Raw genomic sequence first — 19527 nt, 5'->3', positions numbered from 1 at the left:
CACAGGACGACCATGTCTCCTCCTTGCAGCAGCTTCACCATCATCACAAGCAGCAGCCACACGAGCACAATGACAGCCAAGGTATAATGTACTCCCCTCAGTCCTCAATACAGTATAATGCACTCCCCAAAGTCCTCCATACAGTATAATGCACTCCCCATAGTCCTCCATATAGTATAATGTACACACAATAGTACTCCTTACAGTATACTGCACCCCCCATAGTTCTCCATATAGTATAATGCACTCCACATAGTCCTCCATACAGTATACTGCACCCCCATGGTCCTCCATATAGTATAATGCACACCCCATAGTCCTCCATATAGTATAATGCACTCCCTATAGTAATCCTTATAATATACTGCACCCCCCATATTCCTCCATATAGTAGAATGCACTCTCCAAAGTCCTCCATATAGTATAATGCACTCCCTATAGTACTCCTTACAGTATACTGCACCCCCATAGTCCTCCATATAGTATAATGCACACCCCATAGTCCTCCATATAGTATAATGCACTCCCTATAGTATTCCTTACAGTATACTGCACCCCCCATAGTCCTCCATATAGTATAATGCACTCCCCATAGTCCTCCATATAGTTTAATGCACTCCATATAGTACTCCTTACAGTATACTGCACCCCCCATAGTCCTCCATATAGCATAATGCACTCTCCAAAGTCCTCCATATAGTATAATGCACTTCATATAGTCCTCCATATCTTATAAAGCACTCTCTATAGTCCTCCATATAGTAAAATGCACTCCTCATAGTCCTCCTTACAGTATAATGTACTCCCCATATTCCTCCTTATACTATAATGCACTCTCTACATTCCTCCATATAGTATAATGTGTAACATACCTGGCGGCGTCCTTGCATAGTGGTCCATCTCCCACTGTGCAAGAGCGCGCACTTGATCTCCAATCCAGAATGTCTCTCTGGCTTCCCTCCATGCTGTCTGTTTGCATCTGTTTCTGCTGCTTAAGGGTGGCGCCTGATCACTTCCTGCTTTTTGGACCTGCTGTAGGCACACCCCTTGTGCGTCCTCAGCATATTGCTGTCTGTCACCTGGTATTTAAACCAGCTGCTCCAATTAACCCAGGCCTGAGAATTGTGTTTCATTCAGTGTGGTCTTTCACTCTGAATGTGCCAGGTCCCCTTCTGTGTTCTCTTGTCTGCCTATCCTGGAGGCTGTATTTCCAGGCCTGTCTGAACACGCTGCTAGCCTGTTCCTCCCACCTTCTAGGGGCTGCATTCCTAGACCCGCTCCTGTATCTAGTCTGTCCTGTCTGAACACGCTCCTGGCCTGTTCCTCCCGCCTTCTAGGGGCTGCATTCCTAGACCCGCTCCTGTATCTTGCTACTGTGTCTGTTCTTGTCTGTATACTCTTCTAGCCTGTTTTCCGTGTTTCTCTATGTCCGTACCTTTCCTTTCTCTGCAGAGTCTGAACTCGTACCTAACTCCTGCTCGTTGTCACTGTACTCCCGTTTGTGAGTTTGTGGTCCACTCGCTACTTCACTGCAAGTACCTGGTGGGTATCTGGTTCTGCCTTTCCCTTCCTGTCTATTCCGTGTGAACAGAGCCCTGTCCCCCCTGCTCCGCCTTGCTCACCGCTCCGGCGGTTCTAGCCTGCTCTGCCTTTGCTCACCGCTCCGGCGGTTCAAGCCTTCTCTGCCTTTGCTCACCGCTCCGGCGGTTCTAGCCTGCTCTGCCTTTGCTCACCGCTCCGGCGGTTCTAGCTTGCCCTACCTTTGCTCACCGCTCCGACGGTTCTAGCCTGCTCTGCCTTTGCTCACCGCTCCGGCGGATCTAGCCTGCTCTGCCTTTGCTCACCGCTCCGGCGGTTCTAGCCTGCTCTGCCTTTGCTCACCGCTCCGGTGGTTCTAGCCTGCTCTGCCTTTGCTCACCGCTCCGGCGGTTCTAGCCTGCTCTGCCTTTGCTCACAACTCCGGCAGTTCTAGCCTGCTCTGCCTTTGCTCACCGCTCCGCCGGTTCTAGTCTGCTCTGCCTTTGCTCACCGCTCCGGCTGTTCTAGCCTGCTCTGCCTTGGCTCACTGCTCTGGCGGTTCTAGCCTGCTCTGCCTTTGCTCACCGCTCCAGGTGGCCTCGTCCTGCTCTACTCTAGTTCACCGCTCCAGGCGGCCTCGTCTGGCTCTACTCTCACTCACAGCTCTTGGCGGTCTCGTCCTGCCCTGCTCTCGCTCACCTCTCTGGGCGGCCTCACTCTGCTGTGTTTGTCCGCCACGTCTGAGGTTCTGTTCCTGAGTCCCAGTGTGTACTGGGTCCTATCCCGCCTGTGTTCCTACCTGCTAGCACCTCCCTGTCTGCACTCTAGCCATGCTTGCCTGTACCCCCCTGCCTGTATACCCGCCTGCCTGCATACCAGTCGTGCCTGCCTATACCCACCAGTCTGTGTGCCAGCCTAACCAGTCTGTTCCTGTATTCCCCTGTGTGGGTCAACAGCCGTGTCCGGGGTCTGTCCTGGAGTAGCACCTGGTCCCTCTGCTCGGTTCCTCCTTGGTGCACTGGTGTCGTATGCCGTCGTGCGACCCTGGTCGGATCGGGTGAATACCTAGTTACGCCCCTCCAGGCATTCACTCTCCGGCACGGGCCAGTGGAATCACACGCACCCGCCGCTCAGCCCGGGCGTGTGCATTACATAATGCACTCCCCATAGTCCAATATATAGTATATTAGACTCCCCATAGTCCTCCTTATAGTATAATGCACTCCCCATAGTCCACCATATAGTATAATGCACTCCCCATAGTCCTCCTTATGGAATAATTCACTTTCCACAGTCCCCCTATAGAATTATCTGTATAGGACATTTTAAGCTGTATTACTTTTAGTTACCTTTCTCAGTATTAATTTTCTCTGATTCCTCAGTGGGACTTTTCTTCACCTCATGCTCAGGAGAATTTCCCTTCTCTGATAAGAAACAGAAGAAACTGTAGATTATCGAGCACAGATTTATGAAAACTGCAGCAACAGCAAGAAAGTAATGAATCCCCCAATCTGCATAATGTTATACTTTATAACATGAGACCTTCTAGTTTGCCTGTACTATTGCACTGATATTTAATCCCATTCTAATGGGATTTGAGGGGTTGTCTAGGTTGGGGTTAAAGTCTGCAGTCAATCTGTGGGATTGTAAGCTTGTGAATTGGGTGGTCACTAGGGAAGAGCGAACCTGAACTGGAAAGTTCAGGGTACGTACTGGACACCTGGTGTCCGATACCGAACAGCGAACATGGATATTTTTCCGAAGTTCGTTTTTCAGTTCAGGTTCGATGGCAAATAAAGTTTGTTGAAAGGCTGTGGCGCTCCAATCAACAAGCCTATAGGCTGTGGGCACTTCCAGAGCCATCACAGCCATGGAAGTATTGGCATATCTGTGATTGGCCAGCGCAGCACGCTACCCGATGTAGAAATGCCAGATCATGGGTGTTGCCACCTTTCTGCTCTGACTAGTCTAGGGACAGAAGGCACCTCGACTGAGGGACAGTGTTAGGTTCTGTTTGTGACTCAATCTGGATGCGTCTCTATGTGTATACTCTGCACCCCTGTTTGTGGGAGTACTATGCCAAAAAGCCTCTGTGGGCATGTTGCAGGCACAGGATGACCATGATTCCTCCTTGGAGCAGCTTCACCATCATCAAAAGCAGCAGCCACACCAGCACCTTGACAGCCAAGGTATAATGCACTCCCCTTAGTCCTCCATACAGCATAATGCACTCCCCATAGTACTCCATATACTATAATGCACTCCCTATTGTCCTATAGTCCTCTATACAGTATAGTGCACGACCCATAGTCCTCCATATAGTATACTGCACTCCCCATAGTCCTCCATATAGTATCATGCACTTCCCATAGTCCTCCATATAGTATAATGCACTACCCTTAGTCCTCCATACAGCATAATGCACTCCCCATAGTACTCCATATACTATAATGAACTCACCATAGTACTCCATACAGTATAGTGTACCCCCCATATTCCTCCATATAGTATAATGCACTCCCTATAGTCTCCATATGGTATAATACACTCCTCATAGTACACCTTAGAGTATAATACACTCCGTATAGTGTTCCATATAGTAACATGCAATCCCCATAGTCCTCCGTATAATACAGTGCACTCCCCATAGTCATCCATACAGTATAATGCACTCCTCATAGTCCTGTTTATAGTATAATGCACTCAATAGTCCTTTATATAGTATAATGCACTCCCTATAGTCGTCCATATAGTATAATACACTCCCCATAGTCCTCCTTACAGTATAATACACGCCCATAGTCCTCCATATAGTATAATACACTCCCCATAGTCGTCCTTATAGCATAATGCACTCCCCATAGTCCTCCATATAGTATAAAGCACTCATTAGTCCTCCATACAGTATAATGCACTCCCCATAGTCCACCATAAGGTATATTGCACTCCCCATAGTCTTCCTTATAGTATAATGTACTCCCTATAGTCCATCATATAGTATAATGCACTCCCCATAGTCCTCCTTATAGTACAATGCACTCCCCATAGTCCTCCATATACTATAAAGCACTCATTAGTCCTCCATACAGGATATTGCACTCCCCATAGTCCGCCATAAAGTATATTGCACTCCCCATAGTCCTCCTTATAGTATAATGCACTCCCCATAGCCCACCATAAAGTATATTGCACTCCTCATAGTCCTCCACATAGTATAATGCACCACCCATAGTCCTCCATTTAGTATAAAGCACTCCCCATTGTCCTCCTTATAGTATAATGCACTCCTCATAGTCCTCCATATAGTATAATGCACACCCCATAGTCCACTATATAATATAATGCACTCCCCATAGTCTACGATATAGTATAATGCACTCACCATAGTCCTCCTTATAGTATAATGCACTCCTCATAGTCCTCCATATAGTATAATGCACACCCCATAGTCCACCATACAGTATAATGAACTCCCAATAGTCCTCCTTATAGTATAATGCACTCCTCATAGTCCTCCATATAGTATAATGCACTCCTCATAGTCCTCCATATAGTATAATGCACTCCCCATAGTCCTCCTTATAGTATAATGCTCTCCCCATAATCCATCATATATTATAATGCACTCCCCATAGTCCTCCATATAGAATAATGCACTCCCCATAGTCCTCCATATGGTATAAAGCAGCACCCATAGTCCTCCATTTAGTATAATGCACTCCCCATAGTCCTCCATATAGGATATTGCACTCCCCATAGTCCACCATAAAGTATATTGCACTCCCCATAGTCCTCCTTATAGTATAATGCACTCCTCATAGTCCTCCATATAGTATAATGCACACCCCATAGTCCACCATATAGTATAATGCACTTACCATAGTCCACCATATAGTATAATGCACTCCACATAGTCCTCCTTATATTATAATGCACTCCTTATAGTCTTCCATATAGTATAATGCACACCCCATAGTCCACCATACAGTATAATGCACTCCCCATAGTCCTCCTTATAGTATAATGCACTCCCCATAGTCCTCCTTATAGTATAATGCACTCCTCATAGTCCTCCATATAGTATAATGCACTCCTCATAGTCCTCCATATAGTATAATGCACTCCCCATAGTCCTCCATATAGTATAATGCACTCTCCATAGTCCTTCTTATAGTATAATGCTCTCCCCATAGTCCTCCATATAGTATAATGCACTCCCCATAGTCCTCCATATAGTATAATGCACTCCCCATATTCCTCCTTATAGTATAATGCTCTCCCCATAGTCCACCATATATTATAATGCAATCCCCATAGTCCTCCATATAGTATATGCACTCCGCAAAGTCCTCCATATAGTATATGCACTCCCCATGGTCCTCCATATAGTATAATGCACTCCCCATAGTCCTCTATCTTGTATAATGCACTCCTTATAGTCCTCCTTATAGTATAATGCTATCCCCAAAGTCCACCATATATTATAATGCACTCCTCTTAGTCCTCCTTATAGTATAATGCACTCTCCATAGTCCACCATATAGTATAATGCACTCCCCATAGTCCTCCTTATAGTATAATGCACTCTCCACAGTCCCCCTATAGAATTGGCTGTATAGTGCATTTTAGGCTGTATTACTTTTAGTTACCTTTCTCAGTATTAATTTTCTCTGATTCCTCAGTGGGACTTTTCTTCACCTCTTGCTCAGGAGAATTTCCCTTCTCTGATAAGAAACAGAAGAATCTGTAGATTATCGAGCACAGATTTATGCAAACTGCAGCAAAAGCAAGAAAGTCATGAATCCCCCAATCCGCACTATGTTATATTTTATAACATGAGACCTTCTAGTCTGGCTGTATTATTGCACTGATATTTAATCCTATTCTAACGGGATTTGAGGGGTTGTCTAGGTTGGGGTTAAAGTCTGCATTCAATCTGTGGGATTGTAAGCTTGTGAAATGATTGGTCACTAGGGATGAGCGAACCTGAACTGGAAGGTTCAGGGTATGTACTGGACACCTGGTGTCCCATACCGTACTGCGAACATGGATATTTTTCCGGAAGTTCGTTTTTCAGTTTGGGTTCGATGACAAATAAAATTTGTTGAAAAGCTGTGGGGCTCCAATCAACAAGCCTCTAGGCTGTGGGCACTTCCAGAGGCATCACAGCCATGCCAAGTATTGGCATATCTGTGATCGGCCGGTGCAGCACACTACCCGATGTATAAATGCCAGATCTTGGGTGTTGCCACCTTTCTGCTCTGATTAGTCTAGGGACAGAAGGCAGCTCGACTGAGGGACAGTGTTAGGTTCTGTTTGTGCTCATTCTGCATTAGGAAAGCTGATGACAGCCCAGTGTATGAAATCCAATTGGAAACTGGAGACAAGAAAAACAGAATAGTCCATTGGAATTTACTACTACCCTGTGATTATGTCCCACCACAACAAGACTTCCCAGAAGTCGACCGACATTGTCCGTGATCGACTAAGGGACCACCACAGACTGAAGCTCCGGAGGTGGATAGTGACCTTGAAAGTTCCGATGGAGAAGAACACACCGTTGCATTTCTCGGACTGGCAAGGAGAGGAATGTACCATCCTCAGGAGAGTGAACTAAGTCCTGAGGCTGCAGAGTTCGTACCAAGGAGTACAGATGAAGTCCAATTCAGATCTGATGATCAAACACCGGTCCTTGAAGAGACCGATCGACACTCAGGAGGAGCAGAATTACCAGACCATGCGGAAACAGGTGATTCAGGAGAAGTACATGAACTTACAGAGGCAGCTCCAAGAGCATCTGAGGAAGCCTGGGAAATGAGTGCGGTGGAAGAAACTTCTGTGACAGAAGAACCCGTGGTATCTGAGTAACAACCCACCAGGAGGATGTTGACTCGAGAAGTGAGGAGGCCCGTGATGCTGACATATGAGACACTTGGTGAACCGAGTCAAGTGCCAAGGACTGTCGACAGGAAACAGGTATCTCTGCCTGCGGACCCGGTAAACCCACTTGAGTGGTATTCACCACCGAGAGGCAGTATGGAAGATGTTGCCTACTGGAAAGACTTGTTTTCATGCTTTGATTTTTCTTAAAAAACTTTTAGAAACAAAGAACTGTTAAAGCATAGATAGAGCTGGTTGAAGACGTACAAAAAGCTCCAGCTGAAGAGATGCTGATTGTTTTAATTGTGTTAATTGTTTATTTCTTACAGGCGTCCTACATGAAAAAGGACGGAAGAATAGGTTGTTATCAATGTTTATGAACGTTATACGAATTTGACAATGCCAATTTGTATATAAAGCTATCCAGCTTTCACCACTGTCTCAGAATTGGTCAGATCGACCAATTAAGACGAATGTGGAGAATGACATACAAAAAGAAGGGCAGAGGGTGACGTGCAGAAGTAGTGCTGTTGCAGAGTGTGACATGCAGAAGTAGTGCTGTTGCAGAGTGTGACATGCAGGAGTAGTGCTGTTGCAGAGTGTGACATGCAGAAGTAGTGATGTTGCAGAGTGTGACATGCAGAAGTAGTGCTGTTGCTTTAAAAGTATTCAGCAACTATTAGAAGTAACAGAAGCACATGAGATAGGAAGTGTTGTGCTCCAGAAGCAACCAGCAACTAGAGGGGTTAACACAGTCACAAGAGAAGGGGGGTGTTTTAGCAGAGCCCCAGGGGCATTGTAGGGAAGTTGTTTACTGTCTGGCTGGATCCAAAGAGGAAGGTGGTGTGTGTGTTCTGCATCTGACAGAAGCGCCCCTGCAAGTGAAAAGGATTCAAGTCAGGAGTGAAGCTAAGCACAGGTCAGGTAGAGTTCCTGAACTAGCAGTGCAGAGTATTGTCAGGCAGAAAGATAAGGACTGGAAGAAACAATGTCACAGGGATCACCTCCCTCAGTAAACCCCCCCCCTCCTCCATCTCACTGTGCTGTAAAGAATGCTGTGTTCATTAATGTGCCTTTGCATTAGATCTGTGCTGTCCTGTACTACTGGGAAGACCGTGAACTGCTGTGCTGCCAAGGAAACTGTACTGTTTGTCACTGGAGACTGTTGCTCATAAGACTTAACTTGCCTTGGATGTGCAAATTCTTATTAAATGCTACTGTTCTACCGTTTATGAGGAATCTTGTCAAGTGTGTCTGGTCAGCAAGTGAAATAACCTACGTGTCTGTGCCTGAGGGTCAATACCCCTGTGTGCCTGAGAGAAGCTGCAGGACATGATCTATGGTCGCCCTGAGTAACGGTTCCCCTAGGATTCCAAAGAATTCATGTAACCTGTCTCGCCCTTATCTGAAACTAGTGACGTGCGTGTAACAGCTTCTAATCTCTACTCTGCACCCATGCCTGTGTGAGTACTGTTCCTATAAAGCTCTAGGTCCAACGGCTGACCAATTTTAGGAAAAATCCCACTAAGAATTTAAAGACACATAGAGCAGGGCCACAGTAATGACAAATTCCCATAAAAAAGGAGAGGGTCTGCTATACAGCTATAGGGTATGCAGTGACTTCAACGGCTGACCAATTTTATTTAAAACCCCACTAAGAATTTAAAGACACATAGAGCAGGGCCAGAGTAATGACAAATTCCCATAAGAAAGGAGAGAGTCTGCTATACAGTTATAGGGTATTCAGTGAGTCCAACGGCTGACCAAATTTAGGAAAAACCCCACTAAGTATTTAAAGACACATAGAGCAGGGCCACAGTAACAAGTACGACATATTCCCATTAGAAAGGAGATGGTCTGATATACAGTTATAGGGCATGCAGTGACTCCAACGGCTAACCAATTTTAGGAAAAACCCCACTAAGAATTTAAAGACACATAGAGCAGGGCCACAGTAACAAGTACGACATGTTCCCATTAGAAAGGATAGAGTCTGCTATACAGTTATAGGGTATGCAGTGAGTCCAACGGCTGACCAAATTTAGGAAAAACCCCACTAAGAATTTAAAGACAAATAGAGCAGGGCCACAGGAACGTACGACATGTTCCCATTAGAAAGGAGAGGGTCTGCTATACAGTCATAGGGTATGCAGTGGGTCCAACGGCTGACCAAATTTAGGAAAAACCCCACTAAGAATTTGAAGACACATAGAGCAGTGCCACAGTAAAAAGTACGACATGTTCTTATTAGAAAGGAGAGAGTCAGCTATACAGTTATAGGGTATGCAGTGAGTCCAACGGCTGACCAAATTTAGGAAAAACTCCACTAAGAATTTGAAGACACATAGAGCAGGGCCACAGTAACAAGTACAAAATGTTCCCATTAGAAAGGAGAGGGTCTGCTAGGCAGTTATAGGGTATACAGTGAGTCCAATGGCTAACAAATTTTAGGAAAAACCCCACTAAGAATTTAAAGACACATAGAGCAGGGCCACAGTAACGACAAATTCCCATTAGAAAGGAGAGAGTCTGCTATACAGTTATAGGGTATGCAGTGAGTCCAACGGCTGACCAAATTCAGGAAAAACCCCACTAAGAATTTAAAGACGCATAGAGCAGGTCCATAGTAACGACAAATTCCCATTAGAAAGGAGAGAGTCTGCTATACAGTTATAGGGTATGCAGTGAGTCCAACGGCTGACCAAATTTAGGAAAAAACCCACTAAGAATTTAAAGACGCATAGAGCAGGGCCACAGTAACAAGTACGACATGTTCCCGCTAGAAAGGAAAGAGTCTGCTATACAGTTATAGGGGATGCAGTGAGTCCAATGGCTAACCAATTTTAAGAAAAACCCCACTAAGAATTTAAAGACACATAGAGCAGGGCCACAGTAACGACAAATTCCCATTAGAAAGGAGAGAGTCTGCTATACAGTTATAGGGTATGCAGTGAGTCTAACGGCTCACCAAATTTAGGAAAAACCCCACTAAGAATTTAAAGACACATAGAGCAGGGCCACAGTAATGACAAATTCCCATTAGAAAGGAGAGGGTCTCCCAGAGTGTTGGCCTATGCAGTGAATGCAAGGGCGGCCAAAAATTGGGAGGCACTTCAATGCCCCATGGAAGAGACTTAGAGGGACTCTTAAAAAAATGTTCCCATTAGAAAGGAGCGGGTCTCCTATACTTGTAATGCCCATATACTAAGTGTATGGGTTGACAAACATTTACCCCTGGGGGCTATACATGAACATACTGTATACATTTTTTTTTACGGGCATCATAAACACCCTTTAAAAAAATGATGTGGGTGTTGCATCACGGACCATGGTCACCCTGGTGATATGGTGGTGGAGGATGAGAAGAAGGAGGAGGACAAGAGCAAATAGCCAAAATCAGGAAGCGTATACCCATGTGTGGGTGTGAAGAGGTGCATGGGAATACACCTCCCAAAAAATGACACTGGATTTGAGTTTATGTTACTCTGCAATCATTCGGTGGTGTTGAGAAGTCTGGCCCAATCCAGCCCTTGTTCATTTTTATAAGAGTCAGCCTGTCAGCATTTTCAGTTGACAGGCAGATGCGCTTATGAGTTATAATTCCACCAGCGGCACTAAAAACCCGCTGTGATAAAATGCTAGCGGCAGGGCAGGCCAGGACCTCCAAGGCGTAGAGAGCCAGTTAATTCCACGTATCCAGCTAGGATACCCAATAATTATAAGGCACAGAGGAATCACGGAGGACGTTGGTACGGTCGGCAAGGTACTCTCTCAGCATCTTTCCAAACTTTGCACTCCTCGTGAGAGTACCCCGCACCTCAGGGCCTGTGCGACGGGAGGGTCTGAGAAAACTGTCCCTGAACTTTGACAGTGTTCCCCTGCCTCTGCTGGATTGCATTTGTGTCTCTCTTGCCTGTACTCCTTGGTTGTCCAACGAAGAGTGCCCTCTGCCGCCAGCATTTTCAGATGGGAATTTTTTTATTAGTTCTGCAACAAGGGCCTTCTGGTACAGCCCAATTTCTGTAGACCTGTCAACCTCAGGAATAAGAGATATAAATTTCTCCTTGTAGCGTGGGTCTAGAAGTGTCAATAACCAGTAATGACTGTCACCCAAAATTTTGAGAACGCAAGGGTCATGGTGATGGCTGCGTAACATAAACTCAGCCATGCGTGCCAGACTGCTAACAGGCAAAACTTCCATGTCCTCACCAAGAAGATGACTGACCATGCTCTACTCCTCCTTCTCCTCCTCTCAGTCCTCTGGCCATCCATGATGAACAGACGATATGACAGTTGTGCAGGTAGTACTGTCTATAACGCGTGAAACTAGCTCCTGTTCTTTCTCCTCCTCCTCCTTTTCCTCACTGTCACCCAATCCACGTTGGGATGAGATGAGGCTGGGCTGTGTGTAATCACCCTGTATGGTTCCTTGCTCCATCTCATCGTGCTGTGCCTGAAATGCATCCTCTTTGATTGTGAGCAGAGAGCATTTCAGAAGTCAGAGAAGGGGGATGGTGACGCTAATTATGGCATCATCGCTGCTCACCATCTTGGTGGAGTCCTTCAAGTTTTGGAGGATGTTACATATGTCTGACATCCATGTTTACTCCTGAGGTCTTATGTGTGGAGTCTGAACTGAATACCGACGGCCTTGTTGATGCTGGTACTCAACAACTGCCCTCTTCTGCTCACAAATCCTTCCCAACATCTGCGTTGTAGAGTTCCAACGCGTGGGGACATCACATACCAGTCTGTGAGCCGGAAGCAGCAAACACTGCTGAAACACGGCAAGGGCGGCGGAAGCTGCAGGTGACTTTCTAAAATGGGCACACAGGCTGCATACTTTAACAAGCAGATGCAGCAGCTCTGGGTAGGATTTTAGAAACCGCTGAACCATGAGGTTAAGCAAATGGGCCAGGCATGGTACGTGTGTGAGCTCGCCTCGCCTCAAAGCCGCCACCAGGTTCCGGCCATTGTCACACACGACCATGCCAGGCTGTAGGTTCAGTGGCCACAGATCTGCCTGCTCTTTCAGAGCTGTCCACAACTCTTCAGCATTGGGCGGTTTGTCACCTAAGCATATTAGCTTCAGCACAGCCTGTTACCGCTTGGCCAAGGCAGTGCTGCAGTGCTTCCAGCTTGTGACTGATGTGGTCATTTCGGAGAAGGAGGCTGAAGAGGAGGAGGAAGCAGAGGAGGATGAGGTGCTGGAGCTGTAGAATGTGGGGGCAACCCTAATTGACCTAGGGCCCGCAATCCTTGGCGTCGGGAGGACGTGTTCCGTCCCAAGGTCCGACTGGGTCCTGGCTTCCACTATGTTAACACAGTGTGCCGTCAACGAGATGTACCATCCCTGCCGACAAGCACTTGTCCACGTGTCTGTGGTTAGGTGGACTTTCCCAGTAACTGTGTTGTTGAGGGCACGGCTAATGTTTGGGACGCGTGCTTGTGTAATCCGGGGACGGCACACTAAGAGAAACAGTGGCGACTGGGGACCAAGTAACGAGGGACGGCCGCCACCATCAGGTTGCAGAATGCTTTCGTCTCCACGAGCCTAAAAGGCAACATTTTGAGTGCAAGCAGTCGTGAAATGTGGGAATTTAGTACTGTGACCTGTGGGGAATAGGCTGCGTATTTGCGCTTGTGTTCCAAGGACTGTGGTATTGACAATTGAACACTGCGCTGGGACAATGACATGGACGTGCTTCCTGGTGCTGCTACTTGAGAGTGTGCAATGACAGGTGCAGGGCAGGAGGCATCTTCGCATGCATCATGGACATGGGATTGGCTTGCATGCACAACAGCGGAAAAGCAATGGTGCCTCCCATGTTCCTGGACCCTGGGGTTCGGCCCACAAAGTCGGGTGCTTTGCTGCCATGTGCCTGATCATGCTGGTGGTGGTCAGGCTGGTTGTTTTGCCACCCCTTCTGATGCTGGCCTGGCAGGTGGTGCAAATGGCATTTTTAGGGTTATCGGCAGAGGCTTTAAAAAACAACCAGACTCTGGAAGACGTAACAGTTGTACTGGCAACTTCCTTCCTGTTGGTGTTACGGGGAACGGTTGCCAGCCTTCTGTGTGCGGCCACCACACTGCTTCTTCTTGCCTGTTGGGGTGCTCGGCCTCCCTCCCCCTGTGTGCTGCTGTCCTTGCTCTGCATGTCCTCCTGCCAGGTTGGGTCAGTTACTATATCATCCACCACCTCGTCTTTCACTTCCGCACTCTGGTCCTCCTCCTGACTTTCTGGCAATTGTGTCTCATCATCATCCACCTCTTGTGACACTTTCCCACCGTCGCTTTCATGTGACCGTGGCTGCTCAAATATTTGAGCATTGCTTCATGCGATCTCCTCTTGTTCCACTTCAAGTGGACCGGGCGAGAGGCCCGAATCTATAAATGGAAAAGTGAACAGCTCTTCGGAGTGTCCAAGTGTGAGATCAGTTGTCTCTGGGCACTCAGCATGGTGGGAGGAAGGAGGTTCAGGGTGAGGAATATGCGGTCCAGACTCACAGCTACTGAGACTTGACTATGTGGAAAACAAGGTGGTGGTGGCTAAGTGACTGGAAGCATTATCTGATACCCAACCAACAACCTTTTCACACTGCTCTGTGTTCAATAGTGGTGTTCTGCGGTCCCCTATTAATTGGGACAGGAAGGTCGAGCGAGAAGATGTAGGTGTTTGCTGTGGCACAATTTCAGCTTGCCCACGGCCTCGGCCTGTGCATGCACCATCATCACCATCATGTCCAGTTCCCCGTCCCATGCCACGTGCCTTTCCCATTTTAAATAGAGGACAATATCTTTCACGCTCACAACAAATGACTGAATTTGGAGCAAACTTATATGTGGTCCGTGTGACGGACAAACCACAGTTTTAAATAGCTGGATTTTTAGCGCTGTAATATGGAAAGGACCTGGCTGTATTCTGCAGTGCCAACAAGCAAATGGCGCAGAGAAACTGTGTTCTCTTTTTAAGCAAATAATGAGGATTAAGATCCAAAAAAAAATTATTCCTGGCCCCTAAGACCTGGGCCTATTTCTAGAAATATCTAACAGCAGCAGCAGCAGACAAAACTGGAATGGAGCCTCTTATTCTATTTGCACTGCAGTCTGCTATATACACTGCCTGCCTATATACACTGCCTGCCTGATATCTCTGCAGATGGATTAGTCCTCAGAAGGACTGTTTGTTGAGATGGATATGTGTCTCTAATATAGTTTGCTACACCTACACTAACTAGAAACAAGCGAATCTCTCCCTGATACAGCAGCACATCTCCCTACACTGTCTGATTCCGGAGTGACTGTGACCAGCACAGCGGCGCCAGGTCTGATATAAACCTGATGACGCTGTGCGGCCAGTCAATCACTGTAATGCCACAACCAACATGGCTACAGCATTACAGTGACTGGCTGGCAATCACTGCATGTTCATTGGCTCTGTAAAGAGCGCCAAACATGCAGAGAGGAGACCCAAGCAGCTGCCAAACAACCCCGGAAATACTCGGCGAGCTCTGAGCATCTCGAGCAGTGAGATGGGCGAGCACCGAGCAGTAGCGAACATGCTCGCTCATCACTAATAGACACCTCTCTATTACTAACCCCAGAACTTGATGTCTGATAGACTCCTCTCCATTAATAACACTAGGGCTTGATGTCTGATTGACTCCTCTCCATTAATAACACCAGGGCTTGATGTCTGATAGACCCCTCTCCATTACTAAAACCAAAGCTCAATTTCTGATAGACCCCTCTCCATTACTAACCCCAGAGATCGATGTCTGATAGACCCCTCTCCATTACTAACAACAGAGCTTGATGTCTGATAGACCCCTCTCCATTACTAACCCCAGGTATTGATGTCTGCTAGACACTTCAGCATTACTAACCAAAGGGCTTGATGTCTGATAGACCTCGCTCCATTATTAATCCCATGTCTTGATATTTTGTAGACACCTCTCTATTACTGACCCCAGGTCTTGATGTCTGATAGACCTCTCTCCATTACTAACCCCAGGGCTTGATATTTTGTAGACACCTCTCCATTACTACCCCCCGGGGCTTGATGTCTGATAGACCCCTCTCCATCACTAACCCCAGGACTTGATGTCTGATAGACCTCTCTCCATTACTAACCCCAAGGCTTGATGTCTGATAGACTCCTCTCCATTACTAACCCCAGGGCTTGATGTCTGATAGACCCCTCTCCATTACTAACCCTGGGGCTTGATGTCTGATAGACCCCTCTCCATTAGTAACACCAGGGCTTGATGTCTGATAGACCCCTCTCCATTACTAACCCCAGGGCTTGATGTCTGATAGACCCCTCTCCATTACTAACCACGGGGCTTGATGCCAGCTGTGATTTTTAAAAAATTAGCCAGATTACAATTACCCCGATTACCACCACACCAGGGCAATCGCTACCCCTTGTACAAAACCATTACCCATTTATAGTTTAGTAAAAAACTGTGTTTTAGAATGGGAGTCTCCTTTGTTGAACTTTAAAACCTATGGTCCTGGCTGGCAAACACTATCGGCCACAGTCAGCCTGCACAGGCGCAAAGCCTTCACAGCACCAACACTAACACCTATCTAGGACCTACTCTTTCCTGCAGTGCGCCAAGTCTCAACAGGAGAAAACCAATGTCTCGCCAATGGCTGGTGCCCCGTACCGTGCTACAACAACACAAGTGAACATCAACCACATAGAAGTAAGAAAATGGAAAAATGGAAGAAGCAATATACTAGTAGTGAGTAGTGAGTAGTACAGCTTAATGGGAAGCTGGGAGAGTCGTGAAAATAGTTGGGAACCATGCTGATATAGACAAATTAGATATCCTGAGACTGTTGTGGGTTAGACAAGGTCACCTGTATGCGTACAGTGGTGGACTACAAGTGCCAGCCATGTAAGGAAGATTTATAGAAAAAAAAAATTTCTTGCCTCTTTAGAGCATCTGGAAAAGTAGCCACTGCAGCCCGTGGATGTAGTAAAGAGAGATTTTTCTAAAATGGTTTCATATAATTATGAGATTGTATAGGAGAAAAAATGTAAAATGCTGCCATGTATAATCATCTGTATGGAAACTGTCAAACTCAAGTGCGAATGTCACCCAGTCTGATGCCAGCTATATGTGATTTCTTTTCAAGTTCAACTTCGACATCAGTAAAATACATTTTGTTCTTTACTATAATGACTTCTCCGGCTTCCTTGTCCACCCTATCCACCACATTACTTCTCAAACAGCAGCAACCAGAGCCCAAGGAAGCATTATTGATCGTGCAAGGAAAAACATTGTCACTATATCACATGTTTCACTGGTGTTAAGGGTTTCCACATCACACTCGGCCAAATGAAACCTTACAAATACATAAATGAAACATGAGGACTTTCACCACTTACGAGTGTCCAGTTGCAAGCATTGGAGGAACGCTCTACAAGTTGACTCATCTTTCTGAAGTATCAGGTTCACTAAGGTCCGCGCTTTCTTTTTCTTATCATTTTCCATATTTTCAACCTTAAAATATTCATCCTGTGTGATAATGTTCTCTGAATCAACTTCATCCAGAAATGTATCAAAGTCCGACAGTAGAATATTCATAATCAGTTTCCTCGACCTTCGAATGTAATTGGCAGCCTTCTCTGAAGGTACTACGCCGACTGAAGACCTTAAAATAAAATTGTTAAACAAATTTAGAAATATTGTTGTATCATAGAATATTCTATCGTTTTGTCTGAACAGATTCATGGTAATGCATTTTTCAGGCAGAAAGGAATACCTAAACCTTTAAAAGAATATAAAAAAAAGTCAAAACGACCTAGCTATAATTACATGATAAGATGCTGTCTGCAGCCACCACTAGAGGGAGCTCCCTGTATACAGAGATACATGATAAGATTCTGTCTGCAGCCACCACTAGGGGGGAGCTCCCTGTATACAGAGATACATGATAAGATCCTGTCTGCAGCCACCACTAGGGGGAGCTCCCTGTATGCAGAGATACATGATAAGGTTCTGTTTGCAGCCACCACTAGGGGGAGCACCCTGTATACAGAGATACATGATAATATCCTGTCTGCAGCCACCACTAGGGGGAGCTCCCTGTATACAGAGATACATGATAAGATTCTGTCTGCAGCCACCACTAGGGGGAGCTACCTGTATTCAGAGATACATGATGAGATTCTGTCTGCAGCCACCACTAGGGGGAGCTCCCTGTATACAGAGATACATGATAAGATTCTGTCTGCAGCCACCACTAGGGGGAGCTCCCTGTATACAGATACATGATAAGATCCTGTCTGCAGCCACCACTAGGGGGAGCGCCCTGTATACAGAGATATATGATAAGATCCTGTCTGCAGCCACCACTAGAGGGAGCTCCCTGTATACAGAGATACATGATAAGATTCTGTCTGCAGCCACCACTAGAGGGAGCTCCCTGTATACAGAGATACATGATAATATCCTGTCTGCCACCACCACTAGAGGGAGCTCCCTGTATACAGAGATACATGATAATATCCTGTCTGCCACCACCACTAGGGGGAGCACCCTGTATACAGAGATACATGATAATATCCTGTCTGCCACCACCACTAGGGGGAGCTCCCTGTATACAGAAATACAGTGGGGAAAATAGGTATTTGATACACTGCTGATATTGCAAGTTTTCCCACCTACAAAAAATTTGCATTTTATTGCATGAAATAAGTATTTGATACATTAGAAAAACAGAGCTTAATATGGTACAGAAACCTTTGTTTAGAATTATAGAGGTTAGACATTTCCTGCAGTTCTTAACCAAGTGTTCACACACTGCAGCAGGGATTTTGGCTCCTTTCTCCATACAGATCTTCTCCAGATCTTTCAGGTTTTCGGGCTGTCGCTGGGCAACATTGAGTTTTGGCTCCCTCCAAAGATTTTCTGTTGGGTTCAGGTCTGGAAACGAGACTGGCCCTTGAAATGCTCCTCAGTTGCCCTGGCTGTGTGTTTCAAGTCATTGTCATGCTGGAAGACCCAGCCACAGCCCATTTTCCATGCTCTTACTGAGGGAAGGAGATTGTTGGCCAAAATCTCATGATACATGACCCCATCCATCCTCACTTCAATACAATGCAGTCGTCCTGTCCCCTTTGCAGAAAAGCACCCCTAAAGTATGATGTTTCCCCCACTATGCTTCAAGGTTTCGACGGTGTCCTTGGGGTTGTACTCATCCTTCTTCATCCTCCAAACATGGCGAGTGGAGTTGATACCGCAAAGTTAAATTTTGGTCTCATCTGACCACATGATCTTCTGGATCATCCAGATGGTTATGGCGAACTTCAAACGGGCCTGGACATGTGCTGGTGTGAGCAGGGGGACCTTGCGTGCCCTGCAGTACTTTATTCCATAATGACGTAGTGTGTCACTAACGCTAATATTTGAAACTGTGGTCCCAGCTCTCTTCAGGTCATTGACCAGGTCCTCCCGTGTAGTTCTGGGCTGATTCATGACTTTTCTCAGAATCATACTTACCACACGAGGTGAGATCTTGCATGGAGCCCCAGACTGAGAAAGATTGACAGTCATCTTGTCTTTCTTCCATTTTCTAATAAGTGTGCCAAAAGTTGTTGCCTTCTTAATAAGCTGCTTGCCTATTGTCCTGTAGCCCATCCCAACCTTGTGCAGGTCTACCATTTTGTCCCTGGTGTCCTTAGACAGCTATTTGGTCTTGGCCATGGTGGAGAGGTTGGAGTGTGATTGATTAAGTGTGTGGACAGGAGTCTTATATTCAGGTAACAAGTTCAAACAGGTGCAATTAATACAGGTAATGAGTGCAGAGTAGGAGGCTTCTTAAAGAAAAACTAACTGGTCTGTGAGAGGCAGAATTCTTGCTGGTTGGTCGGTGATCAAATACTTATTTCATGCAATAAAATGCAATTTAATTATGTAAAAATCATACAGTGTGATTTTCTGTTTTTTATTCTTCTATTCTGTCACTCACAGGTGAAGTGACCTACTGTAAAGATTACAGACCTCTCCATTCTTTGTAGGTGGCAAAACTTGCAGAGTATGAAATACTTATTTTCCCCACTGTTCATGATAAGAATCTGTCAGCAGCCACCACTAAAGGGAGCTCCCTGTATAC

General features: G+C 46.0%; 1 protein-coding gene across 25 annotated transcripts in view; it reads right to left on the bottom strand.

The window, feature by feature from the left end:
* LOC141162642 (uncharacterized) overlaps positions 1 to 19527 on the bottom strand; it is a 143263-nt gene that overhangs the window by 77186 nt on the left and 46550 nt on the right. For 17 of the 25 annotated variants that reach the window (XM_073648952.1, XM_073648955.1, XM_073648949.1 and 14 more), the window contains exons 3-5: positions 16799 to 17064; positions 6168 to 6242; positions 2868 to 2942 (exon numbers count right to left, since the gene is read on the bottom strand). In XM_073648952.1, coding sequence (XP_073505053.1) covers positions 2868 to 2942; positions 6168 to 6242; positions 16799 to 17064 — 416 coding nt within the window. The remainder of the gene's footprint in view (positions 1 to 2867; positions 2943 to 6167; positions 6243 to 16798; positions 17065 to 19527) is intronic. The other 8 variants (XM_073648947.1, XM_073648963.1, XM_073648956.1 and 5 more) reach the window with 2 other exon arrangements.

The sequence above is a fragment of the Phyllobates terribilis genome, unplaced genomic scaffold (assembly GCF_046119375.1).
Source record: "Phyllobates terribilis strain yellow unplaced genomic scaffold, ASM4611937v1 Scaffold_9__5_contigs__length_417890890, whole genome shotgun sequence".
In the NCBI taxonomy this organism is placed as follows: domain Eukaryota; kingdom Metazoa; phylum Chordata; class Amphibia; order Anura; family Dendrobatidae; genus Phyllobates; species Phyllobates terribilis.
This window is presented reverse-complemented; position numbering and strand designations above follow the sequence as displayed.